The sequence below is a fragment of the Colletotrichum destructivum genome, chromosome 5 (assembly GCF_034447905.1).
Source record: "Colletotrichum destructivum chromosome 5, complete sequence".
NCBI classification, from domain to species: domain Eukaryota; kingdom Fungi; phylum Ascomycota; class Sordariomycetes; order Glomerellales; family Glomerellaceae; genus Colletotrichum; species Colletotrichum destructivum.
In genome coordinates this window covers 728,554-744,807 of record NC_085900.1, presented here as the reverse complement: position 1 = coordinate 744,807, position 16,254 = coordinate 728,554, and the positions used below count along the sequence as shown (strand labels likewise).

The window sequence follows — 16,254 nt, the reverse complement described above, 5'->3', positions numbered from 1 at the left end:
ATTCCTTTGCTTCGAACTGCCTGTAGGCGGTCTGCGAGGCTTCTTTGGAGGCTGAAAACCGGGCCAGCTCGTGGTGACTATTCCGTTTACGTCTCGGGCTGTGCTGGCCAAGGTCAGCACTCACTTTGAGAATCGAGCTGCCTCGACCGATGCTCTGCCGCAATCATGGAGGCTTAGTACGCATTTTCAGCCACAGCCACTCCGTCTCCTGCTGTGTCTTCTTTTCTCCCGTTCTTGGTACCTTTCCATGCCTCAAGCCGACCAAGGCTTCTGCCTAGGGAGAACAGCGGGTTCGATGGCACTAACAGTCCTTCATAACGTCCCCTCTGGCGATTTGGGCCCAGCGATGACTATGGCGGACCAGCGTGCGAACCATTTGCCTTTTTCCTTTTCTCTAGTTCGCCCTTTAATCCTCTCTTGCCGCCAGCCCACAGCCCAGTCTAATCCGTCACCGACATAGAAGGGTCATACAATAGTACCGACAATGCTCAGCCAACGGCAAGCTTCGCCTACCTGTGGCGCTGGCGCTATACGACTCTTTACCCATCCGACGTGGGTGCCTAAGGAAGACGAATGTTAGTCGAGATACGAAGAACTATAACAACGGGTTGCTTGCCTTGGGGCATACATGTCCTTCATCGAAATCCACAGCAAACGACGAAAAAGTTTTTCAATACCCAAACAATCAACATGAGCAACGGCAAGTACAACTCGAATATGGGGGGCAGGGAAGCGTACGGTCGAGACCGATATGAGCCCAGGTCCAGCTCGAGCGCCTTCTCTCGGTCCTCGGGCCAGAGTCAGCAGCAGCCGACGCAGGGTAACTTGCCCCAGTACGCCCCGGCGACTAGACGTAGTCAGCAGCCGTCAAGCCAGGGCCAGTCCCGAACGGGGTACAGTGACCAAGTCTTTGAGACTCAATCCAGTCGGGCTTCGTGGTATAGCGAAACGGGAAGCGCGGGGTATGTCGATGACAAGAAACCTCGAGATAGCTTTTGCTAACTATTGTCAATGACAGACACGAATCTGAAATCGACAGCGCAAGGTCGAAAGAAGTGGCGTCCGCCCGCCGCGAGCGCAGGGAACACGCCAAACGTCTTCCTGGTCCTCCTCGGCCACCAGCGCAACGTCCGAGTCCAGCGGACGATGTCCGCGCCTACGAACGACTTTACGGAAGACAACCACAACACGTCCCAGCACAGACTGTCTACTATGACGACCAGTTCGGACAGCTGGATTCTACATCGGGCTACGCTCAAGTCCTCTCCGAGCTCGAAGACTTTGATACGTCGAACAACACCCGTAGAAGCCATTCTTCCCACTCAAAGGGACCTGGTAGCCAGCAGAAGCATAAACGTCCTCGTCACTGATAAGGATCGCATGCATGTGGAAATGTCTCACGAGGTAAGACAAGCATGCATTGTCATCCTTGGCCCTTGGTTGCAAGTACTGACTTGGCTTGGCTTGAACAGACAAATCCATGATCACACTCGTGATCGACAAGCTTGATAGGTAACTTCATGAGTCCTTTCACAATGCATCCATCAAGAACACATCATTCCAGCCTAAGCATATCCCGTTCTTTTGTTGTACTAGGGTACCGGCAAGGAGTTTGACTATTTTAAGACATAGACCGTAAGGATAGACTGCACAGGACGATGGAGCCAGAAGGGAAAACGCGAAGAAAAGAGAAAAGAGAAACACTTGCTGTTATTTGGATGCATGGTTGCATGGGAGGGGGGTCAAGACATGAGAGAGACGAGTCAACTTACGAGTGTTGCATTTGGGTTCCGGTCTGGTTGTTTCCGTTCCGTCGCAAGGTATTTACTTTTCCGGTGCGTTTTAGTTCAATAAACGTCTGCGTAGAAGCCATGGGGTACTGCAATACCAGCCGATGCGACAAAAGCTTGGGTTCTTATAGATGTTCGAGCACTCGGAGACGGCAGCGCATGAACCAAGCGATTCGCCTTCCCTGAGGCTCGGCCGTCCAATACAGCTTCAGGTTCAGCCCGTGTTGTTGTGGTGCTGGCAGCCTCAGACTCTCGACTGGACATAAGCGTGTTGTTCTGTGGCATGCTTCTCGAGTCTCCCACTGGTTATTCGCGGACGAGGCGTATTTGGAGCTGGGGCTCTGGGTCGAATTGTGTATGTTGGGCACCAAGCAGCGACGCCCTCCCGGGTCTCTATGCGTTTTCAAGTCGTATCCCTAGATATAGTCCAACAAGCTTCTGGTTTACTCTTTTGTGTGTGTTCTCCCGGATTTGCCGTCATGGTCTCGCCTCAAAATGCACGCTCAGCATGGCCGGCGGTTCCGTAAGTGTGAGTGCCACAGGCGAGTGGCGGTGTAGCGGTGGCGGGAGACCCGACTCGGGGACTAAACGATGATCTAAGGGCGCAGTGTAGATCTGAACGCGGCCTGGCCGTTGGGGTTGCAGTGCACGGCGTCGATGATTGGTTGGCGGTCTTTGGTTGTTGCAAACCGTTGGTGTCACAAGCAAGCAGTTGGGGATCAAATTCCAATGGGGCTGGAAACCTCCGGCTCTCGAAATGTTGAGAAGTCGTGACGATAGACAAATAGTGACAGTAACAAAAGGCAGCAGGATAGGCATGGAGAAGAGAAGGAAGAGGTGACGTTGAACTTGAACACCCCGAAGCGGTCAAAGCGGACCGAGATTGAAACGGGTCCGCCGCGCCGTGGACCGAAACTTTGTTTTGCGGAGGGAGGAAGCCACAAGGGCGTTTGTCAAAGGGAAAGTAACGAACTTGGGTAAGGGGGAACAAGACTAGGACAGGGGACGGAACAACGCACCTGGGGATGGACCTAGTCTGCATGGCGTCGCCACTTGACAACTCGATGTTGCAGTAACAGATATCCATCCACTTTACCCTACGCCGGACCGGGAATGGGGATGGGGATTTGTTTAAATACCATTTCACAGGTGGCCAAAAGCACGTGTCTTTTCGTTGTTCGATTCCCGCCCACCACTCCCCAGAGGGGCGGAGTGATACCGCATGAGGCACATGATCCAACGGCGAGATTTTCGCGTTGGCAGGCAACAATCACAAACGGTCTGTCTTCGATATGAGTAATAGTGAATCATTCCGAGGAGCAAAGCACCGACCGGCACATACACCTGCACGAATTGAGGCGGATCGTGAGACGGTATGACTCAAAACAAGAGACTTCTTCGCGCGTGCCTAAATGCTGGCGCTAACCGATATTGCTCTTCAGGCCAGCAACCGAACGAACGCCGTCCTCGCCTGTCTCTTGACTCGACAAGAACCAAATATATGTAGCCTTCCTAACCGGACACATTGTTTTCCTTTGGCAGACACGTCATTTCACTCGATTACAGGATACGGTTGGCAACTGGATTGTAGACTTAGACCACACACCAACCAATCCGTTCGTTCCGTATGCGGCACATGAAACCCTCAGCCTCTACGACGCATCACCATCCCTTCCCAAGTAAAAAACGCCCGCACATGTCTCGCAAACCCATCGAAATCGACGGCCGAACAGGAGAGGGCGGCGGCCAGCTGGTACGCGTCGCCATCGCCCTCGCCGCCGTCACCTCGCAACCGGTTCGAATCACCCACGTCCGTGGCAACCGGCCTTCACGCGGGGGCGGACACGGGGGAAGGGGGAGCAGCAGTGAAGGCGGAGGTGAGATCCCCAAATATATGGACATGCATGCGCCTCAGACAGAGAAGCACAACCAGCTAATAAGGCGTCCCCATTTCCGTCCACAGGTCTCAAGGCCCAACACGTCACCGCTATTCGCTGGCTGGCCGAGACGACAGAAGCAGACGTCGAGGGCCTCGCCGTTGGCAGCAGCACCCTCACCTTCGCCCCGCGGCTCCCTCCCCCGGCCGCCCTCGCCGGCAAACCTCGCACCCTCAAGATCGACGGCGACACCTTCGCCGCAAGCACCCTCCTTATCCTCCAGGCCGTCCTGCCGTTCCTCCTCTACGCCACGGCCGATGACGACCCCTCGGCTCCCATCGAGCTGGAGATCACCGGCGGCACCAACGTCGCCTGGTCCCTTTCTTACGAGTACCTCGACCAAGTCCTCCTCCCGCGCCTCGAGGCCTCCTTTGGCGTCCGCGTCGGCCGCACCCTGAAGAAGCGCGGCTGGAGCCTGGGCCCACAGACTAGGGGCTCCATCCTCCTGACGATTCACCCCCTGAGACCGGGCTGCACGCTGCGCCTCCTCGACCGTTCTCACGGAATGCTCGCCGCCGCCGACGACGACGGTGGCCCCCCTGGCTCCGAGGTCCGGCACGTGGACGTCTCCATCATCGCCCCCTCGCACACGCACGCTGACATGCAGGACGCCCTGGCGCGCGCCCTCGCCTCGTCCTTACCGGACGCCGAGGTCCACTTCAAAATTGTCGAGGACTCGGGCCACGACGCGCGCGTGTACGTTCTCCTCGTGGCACGGTCTGCTTCGGGGCACCGATGGGGCCGCGACGCGCTCATGTCGATCCCGAAAAAGGGGCGGCAGAGGGAGCCCGTCACATCGCTGGTCTCGCGGAGGGTGGTCGGCGACCTGATGAAGGAGCTCGCGGTACCGGAGTCTACGGCGGACGAGTTCCTGCAGGACCAGCTCGTCGTCTTCCAGGCGCTGGCTGAGGGCGCGACGTCGTTCCCGCGGCTTCCATCGCCCGAGGGCGCTGACGTGGAAGGTCTGGGGCAGGACGTGGCGCAGCTGGGCTCGGGGGAGCGGATGAGGAGGGACAGGGCGGACAGGCCGTTCGGTCACGGCAGCTTGCATGCCCAGACGGCGAGGTGGGTGACGTCGGAGATCCTGCCGTCGGTGGAATGGTTCAACAAAGGGACGGTCTGCAAGGGCGTAGGAACGAAGTTCGGTTGAAAAGAAGAACCGGATATCGGGACAATTTGCAACCCATGAGCACCCCCGCTAGGGTTCGAGTCTCAGATCAATATCAGTCTGCCTCCAACTCCAAGCCAAACGCCAAAAAAAGAAAACAAAACAAAACCCCCCATTAAAGAAAAAAATTTAAAAAAGTCAAGATACTGTGACAAGATCGCGACCCATGCACCGTTCCGTTAAACAAAACTTTTTTCCCTTCACCTTCAACCGCTTAACTCTGCTGCCCTTCCCCCAGCAGGTCAGATCGTCCACTGTCCCTCCTTGACGTGGGCAGGACCACACTTCCACGAGCAACCCCTCCTCAAAAACGGGACGGCGCCGTCGTTCTCCTCGTCCAGGTCGGTCCACGGCCTGGCCCTGACGGCGTAACCGTCCTCCTTTTGCCGGCTCTCCACCAGGCAAACCTGCCACCACTCTAGCCACTGCGTGGTTGGCGCCACAAAGGGCTTCCTGCACACGGAGCACGTGAGCCCGCCCACCTCGCGCTGGTCCGCGGCCCGCTCCAGTAAGGCCTGCAGGTGACCCAGCGAATCAGGGATGTAGTTGGGGAGCTCGTTCAAATCGGAGCTCCTGTAAGCGCTGCGCAGCGCCAGCTCCATCAGGCTGGGCACGCGGCTGCCCTTGGCGCTCGCCACGCATCTCCCGGCGGACTTGGAGTGATATGGTGCCGACGAAGACGGCGCCGCGGCGGACGCGCTTCCTTCTTCACCGTCCTGTCGATCTGTCTGCACGATGACGGCCTCCGGGTCAAGGCGGAATTCCGAGTGCGAGAAGCCCGAGCTGTCCAGGTAGTGCACCGGCGACCGCGCAGCGAACCTCGCCGCGACCCCATCGAAGCCCGGCTTCCACGCCTCGACCAGCTCCGAGTCCTCCGAGCCGCCGAGGGTTTCCAGATCGGCGAGGCGCGGGCGCTCGGCGGCCTGAAAGAAGTGGTTGCCCTGCAATAGCAGCTCCTCCAGGCTGGAGGGGGCGGCCATGAGGCCGAGCAGCTCAGCGGGGAGGTATCTGAGCAGGTTCTGCGCAAGGTTCAGGGTTCGCAGGCTCCGCATCTTGCCAATGGCCGGGGGCAGCTCTCTCAGTCGGCACCCGCGAAGCGAAAGCACCGTCAGGTGCTGCAGATCGAAGATGGCACCGGGCAGTCTGATCAAAGGGTTGCGGTAGAGATAGAGCTGCAGAGTCGGGTCCTTCTGTTCGAACGGGACGCCTTCGGCTACGATGGGGATGCAGGAGAACTCGGACAGGGGGCGAATGGTGGCATCGGAGAGCGTCTTGAGTCCCATCGTGCTGCTGTCGGTTAGGTCGCGTCATGACACCATACACACAACAATGGAGTTTCACTCACGAGAGATCAATGTACTCGTTGCCGGCGTCCAGGCACTGCTGGATCCTTTCCCGCGCCTCGAGCTCCTCGGCCGAGACGACGTTGCGACGGCGAGGCGGCGCCAGGTTCAGCTGGGGCAGCCTCGACTGGGTCGGCAGGTCGGGCATCATGATGCTGTCGTCACCATCCGTGCTGTCGCTGCCCATCCACACACCACTGTCCAAGTCGCGCTTCAACGTCCGCTTGCCCCTCAGCGCCGGCCGCGGCTCCCCCGTGGCCGAGTCGGAGGAGGACGCGGGCTGCTGGTGAAACCAAGAGCCGACGTACTTCTTCTTCTTCCGCCGCCCTTCCACGTAGTTGTCCAGGCCCGGGTCGTCATCGCTGGAGAAGACGGCGGGGTCGCTCGAGTTGGACCATGACGGTGGCGCGACCGAGTGGTTTCTAAAGTTGTATCTGCGCTTCCGGGGGTTGTTGCTGAAGCGCTCCGTCTGCGCGTTCCACGAGATGGACGAGCGCAGGCTGGGCAGCGTCGGCTCGTCGGACATGGTGAAGATTCGGGGAGAGGGTAAAAAGAGAGAGGGGGAGTGGGTAGAAGGGAGCACAACAGCAACCCGAACGAATTTCAGGAGATACTATACTATAGGGGGAAGATAGGTAAGGCAAGGTAAATTGTCAAGCTCCGAGGTCCGCCACCACGACCCTCGGGGGTGGGGAGAGACACTGACACCCACGGCGCGCGCGACGTGACGCAAGTGGGGTCTGAAGCGCGTTCGGCCAGGGATTCGGCCCACAGGGGTACTACCCGTCCGCTCACACGATCTCCGACGGTAGCTCCGAGCACCCTTTGAACGTTGTGTACTCAAAGCCCTCGGAAAATTAGACACTGAATTGGCCTCTTGAGTATCGTTCCTGGAAGAAAAAACACAAGGCCAGGTCTTTCTTTCTGTCGTTGATGAGGGACGTCGTGTTTACTTTACGACGCAAGCCAACCGCGCGGGTGCCGGCCGTCCCAGAACTTAAACCATCTCACAGCGCCCTTAACAGCTATTCCAATCCGGCTTAGCGCTCTGTGTCCCGCAGACCCAAGCAACACCCTTGACCCCACGCATGCACAGGCCAATCAAGTGCCGTAACAACCAAGGGTCCGCAGCGGCAGCACGCGGGGCGTTGGGCATCGGATGCACGAAATCAATCTTAGGAACCAACGTTGGCTGACCCTCTCCGTTGTTCTGAAATTTTGCCATGACAGGCCAAGCAGCGTCTGCATACCATCTGGTCTGTTTCTTCTTTTCTATTTCTTCGTTTGGATTCGGGATGTCGCAAAGACACGCTTCGATGGAGCCCTTGCTCTGCATTGAGCCAAGACTTATGGCCGACGGGTTCGCCGGCTTAGCCCGCATCCCACACCTGGCACAGGCTTCAATCATTTATGGCTTTCTGGCCCTCAATCAGCTTGGACAGTGCCAACAAGGAATGCTCCTCGACTCCTTGTTCATAGCCAATCGACAACAGGTAGCCGAAGTACCGGCCGGTCGTTTCCGTCTGCCGCGCACGGCTGAGCATCGACAGGCATCATCCAGCACGACTGACTATATTAACAGCATGCAGAACATGTCTCAGTCCCACTCATCATCATCGCTGTCGTGCGCCTTGGATCTGGACACATTACCCTGCCTGATCCCCTTCCCAAATGCCTTCTCCTCTTCTTCATCTTCGGCCTGTCGCCGGCGCTTGGCCACGCGCATGTCCGACGCGGGAACAGCGCCGACCTCGACCAGGAGGTTGTCAATTTGCAGCATGTTGATTCTGACGCCTCCCATCTGCATCAGGGTGACGACCTGCTTCGCAATGTCGCCGTTCTTGTAGACCAGGATTGTGGGGCAGTTGCGCTCGGGGTAGTTCTCGATGGCCTTGTCTGCGCGCATCTCGCAGAACTTGATCTCGCCGTATTCCTGGGCCGCCTGCTTCCAAAGCTCCGTCAACACCCGCGACTCGACGTTTGTTCCCAGCGACGATGTCAGGTTGACGAAGACGGGGCTGTTGTTGGAGGCTTCTGTAACCTCGCGTGAATATTCGGGTTTCGAGATCGGGTACACGGTGCCGTGGAGGGCCTTTTTGGTGAGGTTGTTGAGCTCCTGCATCCTGCGCTGGCGGTACAGCTCCAGGAATGCCTCGTCTTCGTCGTCCTCCAGCTCATCGAGCTCATCAAGATCCTTGCCCTCCAGTCTGTTCTCATGCGCTAACCGGCGTCCCTCGACAATGGCCTCTTCGATCATGGGCGTCGGGCTGGGCGGCTTCTCAGGGATGACGCCATGTTTCCGGAGGATGTCGTTCCTGGCAGCACGTGTCAGGAGTCGTCGAGTAGCCGTCACGATGCAACATACCACTCGGTGTCTGCGTTGGGGTCATCGATCGGGACCTGTATTCTCTGATCCATGGGGGCAGCCATTGCAACGTGCACGCAATGCAGCGAGTGTGAAAGACGGGAAGGGGTTGGGCTGGGTGATGGAGCAGGATGTCGAAGAAGTGAGTCGCAATGAATAAAGCCCGAGTCAGGCCGGGGGGAGGGGAACTCAATTTGATGCGCCTAGGGACTTCAGGCGCCAGGGAAATGTCGCAGGTGCCTAAGTAGAGTGGAGGCTGAGAATGACATGGAACATGGAAGCGTAGGGCTCAAGGTGAGCAGCTGCACTGCGCCAGGCAGAATGCCCCGCGCTTCACCGAGCTCTACGCCGCTGGCCCCAGTAAAGCACTGGTCCACCAATCAAAGCCTCCACAGTGCAAACGGTCACGTGGAAGGGTTGACGTGCCCTCCAGCGCTAGCCTGAAACGGACTAGTACGCGAACTTTTCGCCATTGGAGATGGAAAGTGCGGAGGATTTTGCCAGCGACGCTCCCATCCACCGAACAATCCGCCATCTCTGCGAGTGCAGCCAGAATCTACTCCCAACACCATCAGATTCCCGTCAAGTCCACCGCACTCGCACCGACACCCGATCAATCAACCGATCAGTTCAGTCAAGATGGTAAGACTCTCCCGATGCTGCCGCTCCTCGCGTGTGGCGAAACGCGTGTGAATTGTTATTCCCCGACGAGCGAAAATGGAAGACAAACCCGAACAACCGACCGAGCTGGAAACCCGCGAAAAGCGTCGACGAAAAAATTTCAAGAGGAGGGAAAGATGGTACGGCAGGGCTGTGGAGGAAAAGAAGGACACGACGATTTCTTACGCGATATTTGATGAAGGAACCATCATGCTGATGGCTTCTCCCCCAGGTTCTCGCCGTTGATCTCCTCAACCCCTCCCCGGCCGCCGAGGCCCGCAAGCACAAGCTCAAGGTACGATAAAGCGCCCACGATACCCTCACCTTGCCCCTCCCTCTCCAGCTTCGCCCCGTCATATCGAATTTGATGATGCTCACACGCTCCGACAGACCCTTGTGCCTGCCCCCCGCTCCTTCTTCATGGACGTCAAGTGCCCCGGCTGCTTCACCATCACCACCGTCTTCTCCCACGCCCAGACCGTCGTCATCTGCCAGGGATGCACCACTGTCCTGTGCCAGCCTACCGGTGGTAAGGCGAGACTCACCGAGGGCTGCTCTTTCCGCAGAAAGTAAACTGTCCACCGCGACGGTTTCTTTGTAGCCCTTGGGTATTAACGACTTGGACGGTTCATCAATGGTGGGACATCTCGGATCTGCAAAAGCAAGCGACCTGGGCATGGGCGTATAGACAACCCTGGCACGGGCTCTTAGAGTCTGCTGTCTTCGAACAGAACATAATCAGACAACCTTTGCGGGTAGAAGATGGAACATCCAAAAATTCCTTGACCACAAAAACACAGGGGCGTTTGGGGGTCTCCGGATATCCTTTGCATCACCAAATCGACGCATTTTTCTCAGTTTTCATTCCTCGCGGCCGACGAACAAACAAAAAAGCAAAATCAGTCAAACAACTCGCTCTCTCTCTCGTCCCACGCCCGTCTCTCTTGCTGCGATGCGTCACGCCTTTCTTGTTACCGATGGGTTTTTTTCTAGGTCGTTGTCTTATCTGCATGGGTGGACAGCTGGAAATGGCTTTTCACATGAGCGTTGGAGAGGTCTGCGACATGGCCCCTCAGGACGTGAGGACGTGGAACCTGCTGATTGAGGATCGCTTCATACCCGAGTGCAGTGAGTTCGGAGGATTCAGCACTGCTCGCGAAATTCAATGGTTTCCACACATTCTCGCCCTCGACTCGTATCGTGATTTATCTAGCTACCCTCTTCACCCGACATGCTGTTGATTATCCGTAGACCGTAAGATGATGTTGCGTGCTCGCGTGCACCTTGGCGGATCTGCGACGTGCCCCCACTCCCTGCCCACTTAGTCTGTCTATCTATCGTGAAAATGAAGCAGGGCCGTTTTGAGTCGCGAAAGGCTTAGGCGACCGGGCTTGAGTGTGGTGATTAGATTTGTTTCATGCCGACGGTGGTCACCACGGCTCCCTCCCATGGATTGGTCCTGATGCTGTGAGACACTGCTCTCCGCAACTCAACTGACAAGCCCGGCCGAGAAGTAGAGAGTGCGCTTGCGGGGGAGAGCCAGAAGAGGGGTGAAGCTCAAGCGCTGACCAGCAAACCAGGCGCCCAGACACCCAGGGATATCGCGGTTGGCCCAGCGGGATATCGAACCCAAAAGCTTCTCGTGATGGCCCCCCTCGTTACACCGCTGCAACTTCTCCTCACAGCATGCATCATGCCTTGTCTTGTGTTGCCTCGCCTAGAAGACTTATACGCACATCGTAGCCGTTTAAGCCCAGGATCGCCAAGTCACTGCGTCACTGTGCTGCGATAGTATGCAAAGACTTCGCCATCTTAGGCAGGCCTCACTGGCTGCAATTTTGAAATCCTCCAATAAAAATTCAGTGTCTCGAGTCTCTCGTCAATTCATTCTTTGTGCTCGTTCGGGTAGACCCGAGATCCCTAATGTGTAAGTTTTCAGAATAGGATCAGATACGAAAAGGGAGCGGACTACCTAGGGATACCTCAGGCGAGGGAACGCTGGCGCATTGTCAGTTTCAGGGCACTTGGTCCCTCCACTGTCACCGTCCGTCCGTTAAAGTGGTTGATGTGGGCCCCTGCCGCGCGAGTTTCGCGAAAAAACACGGGTTTGACGCGCCTTTGTGCCGTCACCGGATCGTCGGCCGGCTCCTGCTCCCTTTTTTGCTCCCCTCAACCTTGGAAACCGCCCAGTAACCTGCTACTGCCACTGCGCTGCTGTACCGCACCAGTACCGCCCACGAGACCCATTCGCCCCCCACCATCCGCCCTCTTCTCGCAATCTCCCCTTCACTCCCCTTCTCTCCTCCCCAACCTCCTCCTTCTTTGCACCCCGTTCTTCTTCAGAACATCCATCTCCCTTCTCGCTTCTGTACGTCATTTCTCGCTTCCGATCGTTTCTACGGTGACCATCACCTCTTCTTTTTTCCCTAGCGACAAATTGAAAACTCTCCACTCACTTCGAACTCCGTCATTTCGCGATCCTTTCCATCTACCAACAAAGACCAAAAGTCAACCTACCAATACCTACCTACCCAAAGCACAATCTCACACCGAGCGGCACTTCAACGTCGATTCCGACATATCTGGAAACATAGTAGCACTGGCCTGGATTCTAGACCTTCCCTTCCGTTGCGCGACGATGTCGGCCCCGCGGACGAAGCGCCCCTTCGCCGGCGCATCAAGCGACCCAACCCAGCGCCAAATCACATCCTTCTTCACCACCCGTTCCGGTCCAGCACCCCCAGCTGAGTCCTCGCCTACCCCGGCCTCCGACATCCTCCCCTCCGAAGTACAGTCCAACCTCCTCTCCGTCGGCATGCGCGTGCGCAAGTCCGTGCCCGAGGGCTACAAGACGGGCACCTACAGCGGCTTCAAGCTGTGGAGCGATGCCTCGGACCACCGCGATCCCGTCGTCCGGACGACCAAAGCCGCCGGCACCTTGAATAACTCCACATCCACCGCTACCCGCCGCAGCGCTGCGGCCCAGCTTGAGCTTATGCCGTTCTGCGGCATCAACAAGGTCGGCGGTCTAGCGAGCCAGCCGGCGCACGCCAGCGAGGAGGAGGACTGCGTGCCTAGCTTAGACGACATGCCGGGTCTGACCAGCTCCCAGGAGACCGTCGAGAGCGTGGAGGACACGGCTAGTGACCCGCGGAGCAAGAAGCGTTTCTTCGCCGACGAGGACACCAACGGGCCTGTTCAGGTATGGACTAGCCGCACGGCATCGCTGGAGAGCGAACTTGGCTCGCGTAGCCTGACTGCGTCCGGGTGGGCAAATGCCCGTCCATTCGCGGTGCCGAGGAAGAGCCGCCGTAAGCCTGATGTCGAGCAGGAGAACTTGGTCGTCGACGACTTTGACGAGGCCGACTTTCTCGTCTCGCCGGACGCCGATATGAGCGATGCATAGGGGATATGACGATGGGGAGATTTTGCTGTACGATGCGGTGCTTGAAGTGATGCACGGGTACGTGGGCGTCCGGAGTTGGTATTGCACAGATACTGGGGGATGGCTTCATCCGTACTCGGCAAGAGCTGCTATGAGGACATTTGTTTTTCGTCGTTCAAGAAGACAGGGAGGAAGAGAGGGTTACGCTCGGGCTTATGGATCGTGGATTTGTTTGTATTAAGCCTATTTACTCGTAGGCCGGGTGGCTTGTCCACCATTGTTGTTTTGATATCATAGGCTAGCATGCTCTTTGGAATGCACCTTTGAGCCAGCAAATTGTACACTTACGAATTTTGGGAGCGAATTCCTTACTGCCGGCCTTCTTCGCGCCGCACCCCCTTCCCTCTTCTCTCACATACCTGTGAAGGGGTCACGGAACTCGAGCAGGTCTCGCTGCCCATAGAACTCGCCGGCAACCGTCAGGATCATGGTGAGGGTCACCCGCATGTTCATCCTCGCCCGCAGCTGGTCGGCCGTCCCTTCCTCGTCTTCGACCTCAGCAATCGCTTCCTCCGACGGTGCTTCCGACGGCGCCTCCTCGGCCGCCGTGTCCAGCTGAGCCAGCAGCCGGGCCCTGGCCTCCTCCAGCGTCTGGGCCGGAGGGTCCTCCTCGATCTCGCCCTCGTCCACCTCGCCATCCTCCGACACGTCCATCGCCTCGGACTTTTGGTCGTCGTCGTCATCCTCGTCGATCTCCCCATCTTCGACTTCGCCGTCGTCGACGGTGGGCTTCTCCGACGTGGGATCAGCCTCCTCAGTCAGCTTCGTTGTCTCGGCTGGGACCTCGGATGCGGCACTGGGCGTCTCCTCCCCCGGTTTCACATCACCGTCCGGCTCCTCCCCGTCCCTCTCCTCGATATCCATCTCCCTCAGCGCGTCCTCGTCGTCCGAGCTTTCGTCGACGGCGTCGTGGACGCCCAAGTCCATCCCCTCCCCCTCCAGCGCGTCTCTCAGCGCTGCCATGTCCGCTAGGCTCTGCATCATCAGTACCGCCCGCCGGCCCAGGTCCCGCACCCACCCGGTCTCGGCGTGGTTCAGCCCCCCGCGCTCCGGTAGCCGCGCGAGCAGCGCCCACAGCCAGCGGCTCGTGCGCTCCCCCAGCTCGGCGCCCCGACGGAGGAAGCTGCCGCCTAGAAGCACACGTACGACGCGCAGCACGCCGTCCTTATTCATGCTCGCCACTTGCGCTGGGTGAGGGTCGGTGGCGCGCAGGCGCTGCGACCAGATGGCGAATGTGCCCGACTTCGGGCCGAAGGCGCCGACGTGGTAGCCGTGAGTGTGCGGAAGGGCGGCCACGATGTCCGGCGGTGGTGTGGCGTGGAGGGTCTTGCGGAGGGCGTTGAATTGGGAGAGGATCGCGGCGAAATAGGCCTCGCGAATAGCCGCTTCAGGATCCGTATTGTCCTCCTCCACGTCATCAACGTCGTAGATACCTTCGTTGCCTTGCCATTCGCCGCCCTCTGCGTCGTGTTCGCGGGCGGCGCGGTGGTCGACCCAGTTATCAGGCCGGGCCATGTATGCGCCGTCTTGATAGTATCCCCTAAAGTCGCCCTGGCCGGTGGAGTAGATGTCGCGATCCTCCTCGACGGCCTCGCCTTCTTCAGCTTCATCGTCATCATTTTGTAGCTCTTTGGGTAGCTGGGGGCCGATCGGGACCTTGGGCGCGACGAGGAGGTGGGGAATGCCGTTTGCTTGCGTCCTGGAGCACTCACCACATCAGCATTTCGTTTGCGACTCGACTACACTTTGGGGGGGAGTGACCAATTCAGCACATGGAAGAGGACGCGGTGGGGTCTGGGGGGGAAGTAAAAGTCGGCTTACCTTACTGATTTCAGATACGCCATGGCATCCGTGTCGTCTTCAAAGTCCAGATCCGGGTCCACGGGGACCGTCGTCGAGCCCGCGGCCGACGAGAAGACGTATTTCTGGCCCCATGTCGGGTCGATGTAGGCGTTCTGGTGGTCGCGCGTCTTCGGGTTGGGCTTCCTGCTGCGCTTTTGAGGCGGCTCGACGACGTCGTTAACGTCAGAGGCCGCGTATCTGCGCTTCGAGGACATCTGTATTGTCTTTTACTAATACCCTCGCGCAGGGGGCGGGCAGGGTCGAGGCCGACGAGGACAGGTGTTTGCGCAGTTGATGAGTTGGGAAATTTCGTGACCTGACAGCGGCAGGCAGCATGGCAGCTTGTGTCTTGGCGCTGGCTCTGGGCACTTGGGAAACTTTTTAGTGGGGAATCGACTTGGAGAAATGGGGCCAGCTTTGGGCAGTCACCGGCCGTGGCGCCTATTGGCTAGCAGACTGTTCAGCAGGACAGTAAGATGGGAGAGGGGCCTGTTTTTCACCTCACTTTGCTGAATGAAGCTTGAAAATATCCCATTAAAACATTCTAGCACACCCAAAACATCTTTCATTTCCACAATTAACCGGGCCATGTATCGACGGAACAATAAAAAGGGTTGAAGTATGAAGGGTGCGAAAAACAGGTGTCAAAAAGAAATAACGCAGCCGAAAAGAGGTGCATTTAAATATGTAGTCCTGCTTTAATTCAGATTCATATTTCCTTACCTTGAAGAGCAAACCAGAATTCGTCCTGTTACACGTTTGCTCATTATGATTCTCTATCATGCGTTTGGAGGATATGTTATCTCAACACCCAATCTCATAAAGAGAAATAGCGAACGCATCTGGCTTGTCTGAAATGCGATGTACAGATGCACAATTTCATGTGCTCATCAAAAAAGAGACCCCACTGATCTTACTGTCTGCCTGAATTCATATTCTGTATGATCTACCTGTAGCCATCTTTATCTTCACACTATTCTTAGGTACCCGAAGTATCGGTGGCACTGTATGTATCATAACGAGAGACTCAACGCGAATTGAAGAAGTAGGTGTCATGTAATCATGACGACTAGCAAAACCAGATGCATGGGAGCAACATGTTTTCCCACGTGTTGTCGAACATGTCATCACTGCTGATTGGCTCTGTGACACTACAGTGCCATCGGATGGAATATTCAAAGATGTGGGAGATCTTCTCCAGGACATGGCTACCTCAGTTGAAACCGGCTACCAGCTAAGCCCAACGCCCAGAAGTCTAGATAGTATTGTTGCTATTCTAGTCCACTTCTGCCTGGGTTCTGCCTGTTTCACTGTGCCAGTGAGAGGCACTGGGAATCATGATCAATCTACTTGAATGTGTTTCGAGACAGGTACACAAAAGTTCCGCATTACTCCATGCCATCCATTGGTAGTTGCAAAATGTAATGCTGCTCATCAGTTCGGTAGATTGAGCAAGAAAGGACAAATCAAAAGAAGTTGACCTCAATGCGTGAGTCATGATGGTAATGGAGAAGAAACTGCGAGTTCACATTGAGGCTTTGATGCCGAGTTCCAAAGAATCAGACTGATTTCCAAAATGAAGCGGTATTATCTGTGTTTATTCTCGAGTATCACTGGGAATGAACCCGCGCTGAGACTTTTGAAGATCAGACTGGGATTTGAGAAAAAGAAGCCAGTTTTCGGAGAAATATCATTCTCCTGAAA

The 16,254-nt window shown here is 56.9% G+C and overlaps 7 protein-coding genes across 7 annotated transcripts; 4 read left to right on the top strand and 3 right to left on the bottom strand.

Moving 5' to 3' along the window:
• Positions 1–690: 690 nt before the first annotated feature.
• On the top strand, positions 691–1,370 carry CDEST_07824 (uncharacterized protein; the record flags this gene model as incomplete). The annotated part of the gene is made up of 2 exons (XM_062923983.1): positions 691–962; positions 1,019–1,370. The coding sequence occupies 2 exons, from the start codon at positions 691–693 to the stop codon at positions 1,368–1,370; spliced, it is 624 nt and encodes a 207-aa protein (XP_062780034.1).
• Positions 1,371–3,486: 2,116 nt separating this feature from the next.
• Positions 3,487–4,877, top strand: CDEST_07823 (Putative RNA 3'-terminal phosphate cyclase; the record flags this gene model as incomplete). The annotated part of the gene is made up of 2 exons (XM_062923982.1): positions 3,487–3,667; positions 3,754–4,877. The coding sequence occupies 2 exons, from the start codon at positions 3,487–3,489 to the stop codon at positions 4,875–4,877; spliced, it is 1,305 nt and encodes a 434-aa protein (XP_062780033.1).
• Positions 4,878–5,131: 254 nt separating this feature from the next.
• On the bottom strand, positions 5,132–7,171 carry CDEST_07822 (Putative leucine-rich repeat domain superfamily). The gene is made up of 2 exons (XM_062923981.1): positions 6,241–7,171; positions 5,132–6,182 (listed from the first exon to the last, which is right to left on the bottom strand). Exons 1-2 carry the CDS (start codon positions 6,762–6,764, stop codon positions 5,138–5,140), a joined length of 1,569 nt encoding a protein of 522 aa, XP_062780032.1. The 5' UTR covers positions 6,765–7,171; the 3' UTR covers positions 5,132–5,137.
• Positions 7,172–7,412: 241 nt separating this feature from the next.
• On the bottom strand, positions 7,413–8,891 carry CDEST_07821 (Putative phosducin, thioredoxin-like domain, Thioredoxin-like superfamily). The gene is made up of 2 exons (XM_062923980.1): positions 8,604–8,891; positions 7,413–8,553 (listed from the first exon to the last, which is right to left on the bottom strand). The coding sequence occupies exons 1-2, from the start codon at positions 8,666–8,668 to the stop codon at positions 7,836–7,838; spliced, it is 783 nt and encodes a 260-aa protein (XP_062780031.1). The 5' UTR covers positions 8,669–8,891; the 3' UTR covers positions 7,413–7,835.
• CDEST_07820 (Putative zinc-binding ribosomal protein) lies at positions 8,725–10,553 on the top strand (the record flags this gene model as incomplete). The annotated part of the gene is made up of 5 exons (XM_062923979.1): positions 8,725–8,745; positions 8,885–8,963; positions 9,058–9,245; positions 9,496–9,558; positions 9,654–10,553. 5 exons carry the CDS (start codon positions 8,725–8,727, stop codon positions 9,834–9,836), a joined length of 534 nt encoding a protein of 177 aa, XP_062780030.1. The 3' UTR covers positions 9,837–10,553.
• Positions 10,554–11,501: 948 nt separating this feature from the next.
• Positions 11,502–14,884, bottom strand: CDEST_07818 (uncharacterized protein). Its single transcript, XM_062923977.1, has 2 exons — positions 14,530–14,884; positions 11,502–14,407 (listed from the first exon to the last, which is right to left on the bottom strand). The coding sequence occupies exons 1-2, from the start codon at positions 14,763–14,765 to the stop codon at positions 13,060–13,062; spliced, it is 1,584 nt and encodes a 527-aa protein (XP_062780028.1). The 5' UTR covers positions 14,766–14,884; the 3' UTR covers positions 11,502–13,059.
• Positions 11,902–12,669, top strand: CDEST_07819 (Putative ribonucleotide reductase inhibitor; the record flags this gene model as incomplete). The annotated part of the gene is made up of 1 exon (XM_062923978.1): positions 11,902–12,669. The coding sequence occupies one exon, from the start codon at positions 11,902–11,904 to the stop codon at positions 12,667–12,669; it is 768 nt and encodes a 255-aa protein (XP_062780029.1).
• Positions 14,885–16,254: the final 1,370 nt, after the last annotated feature.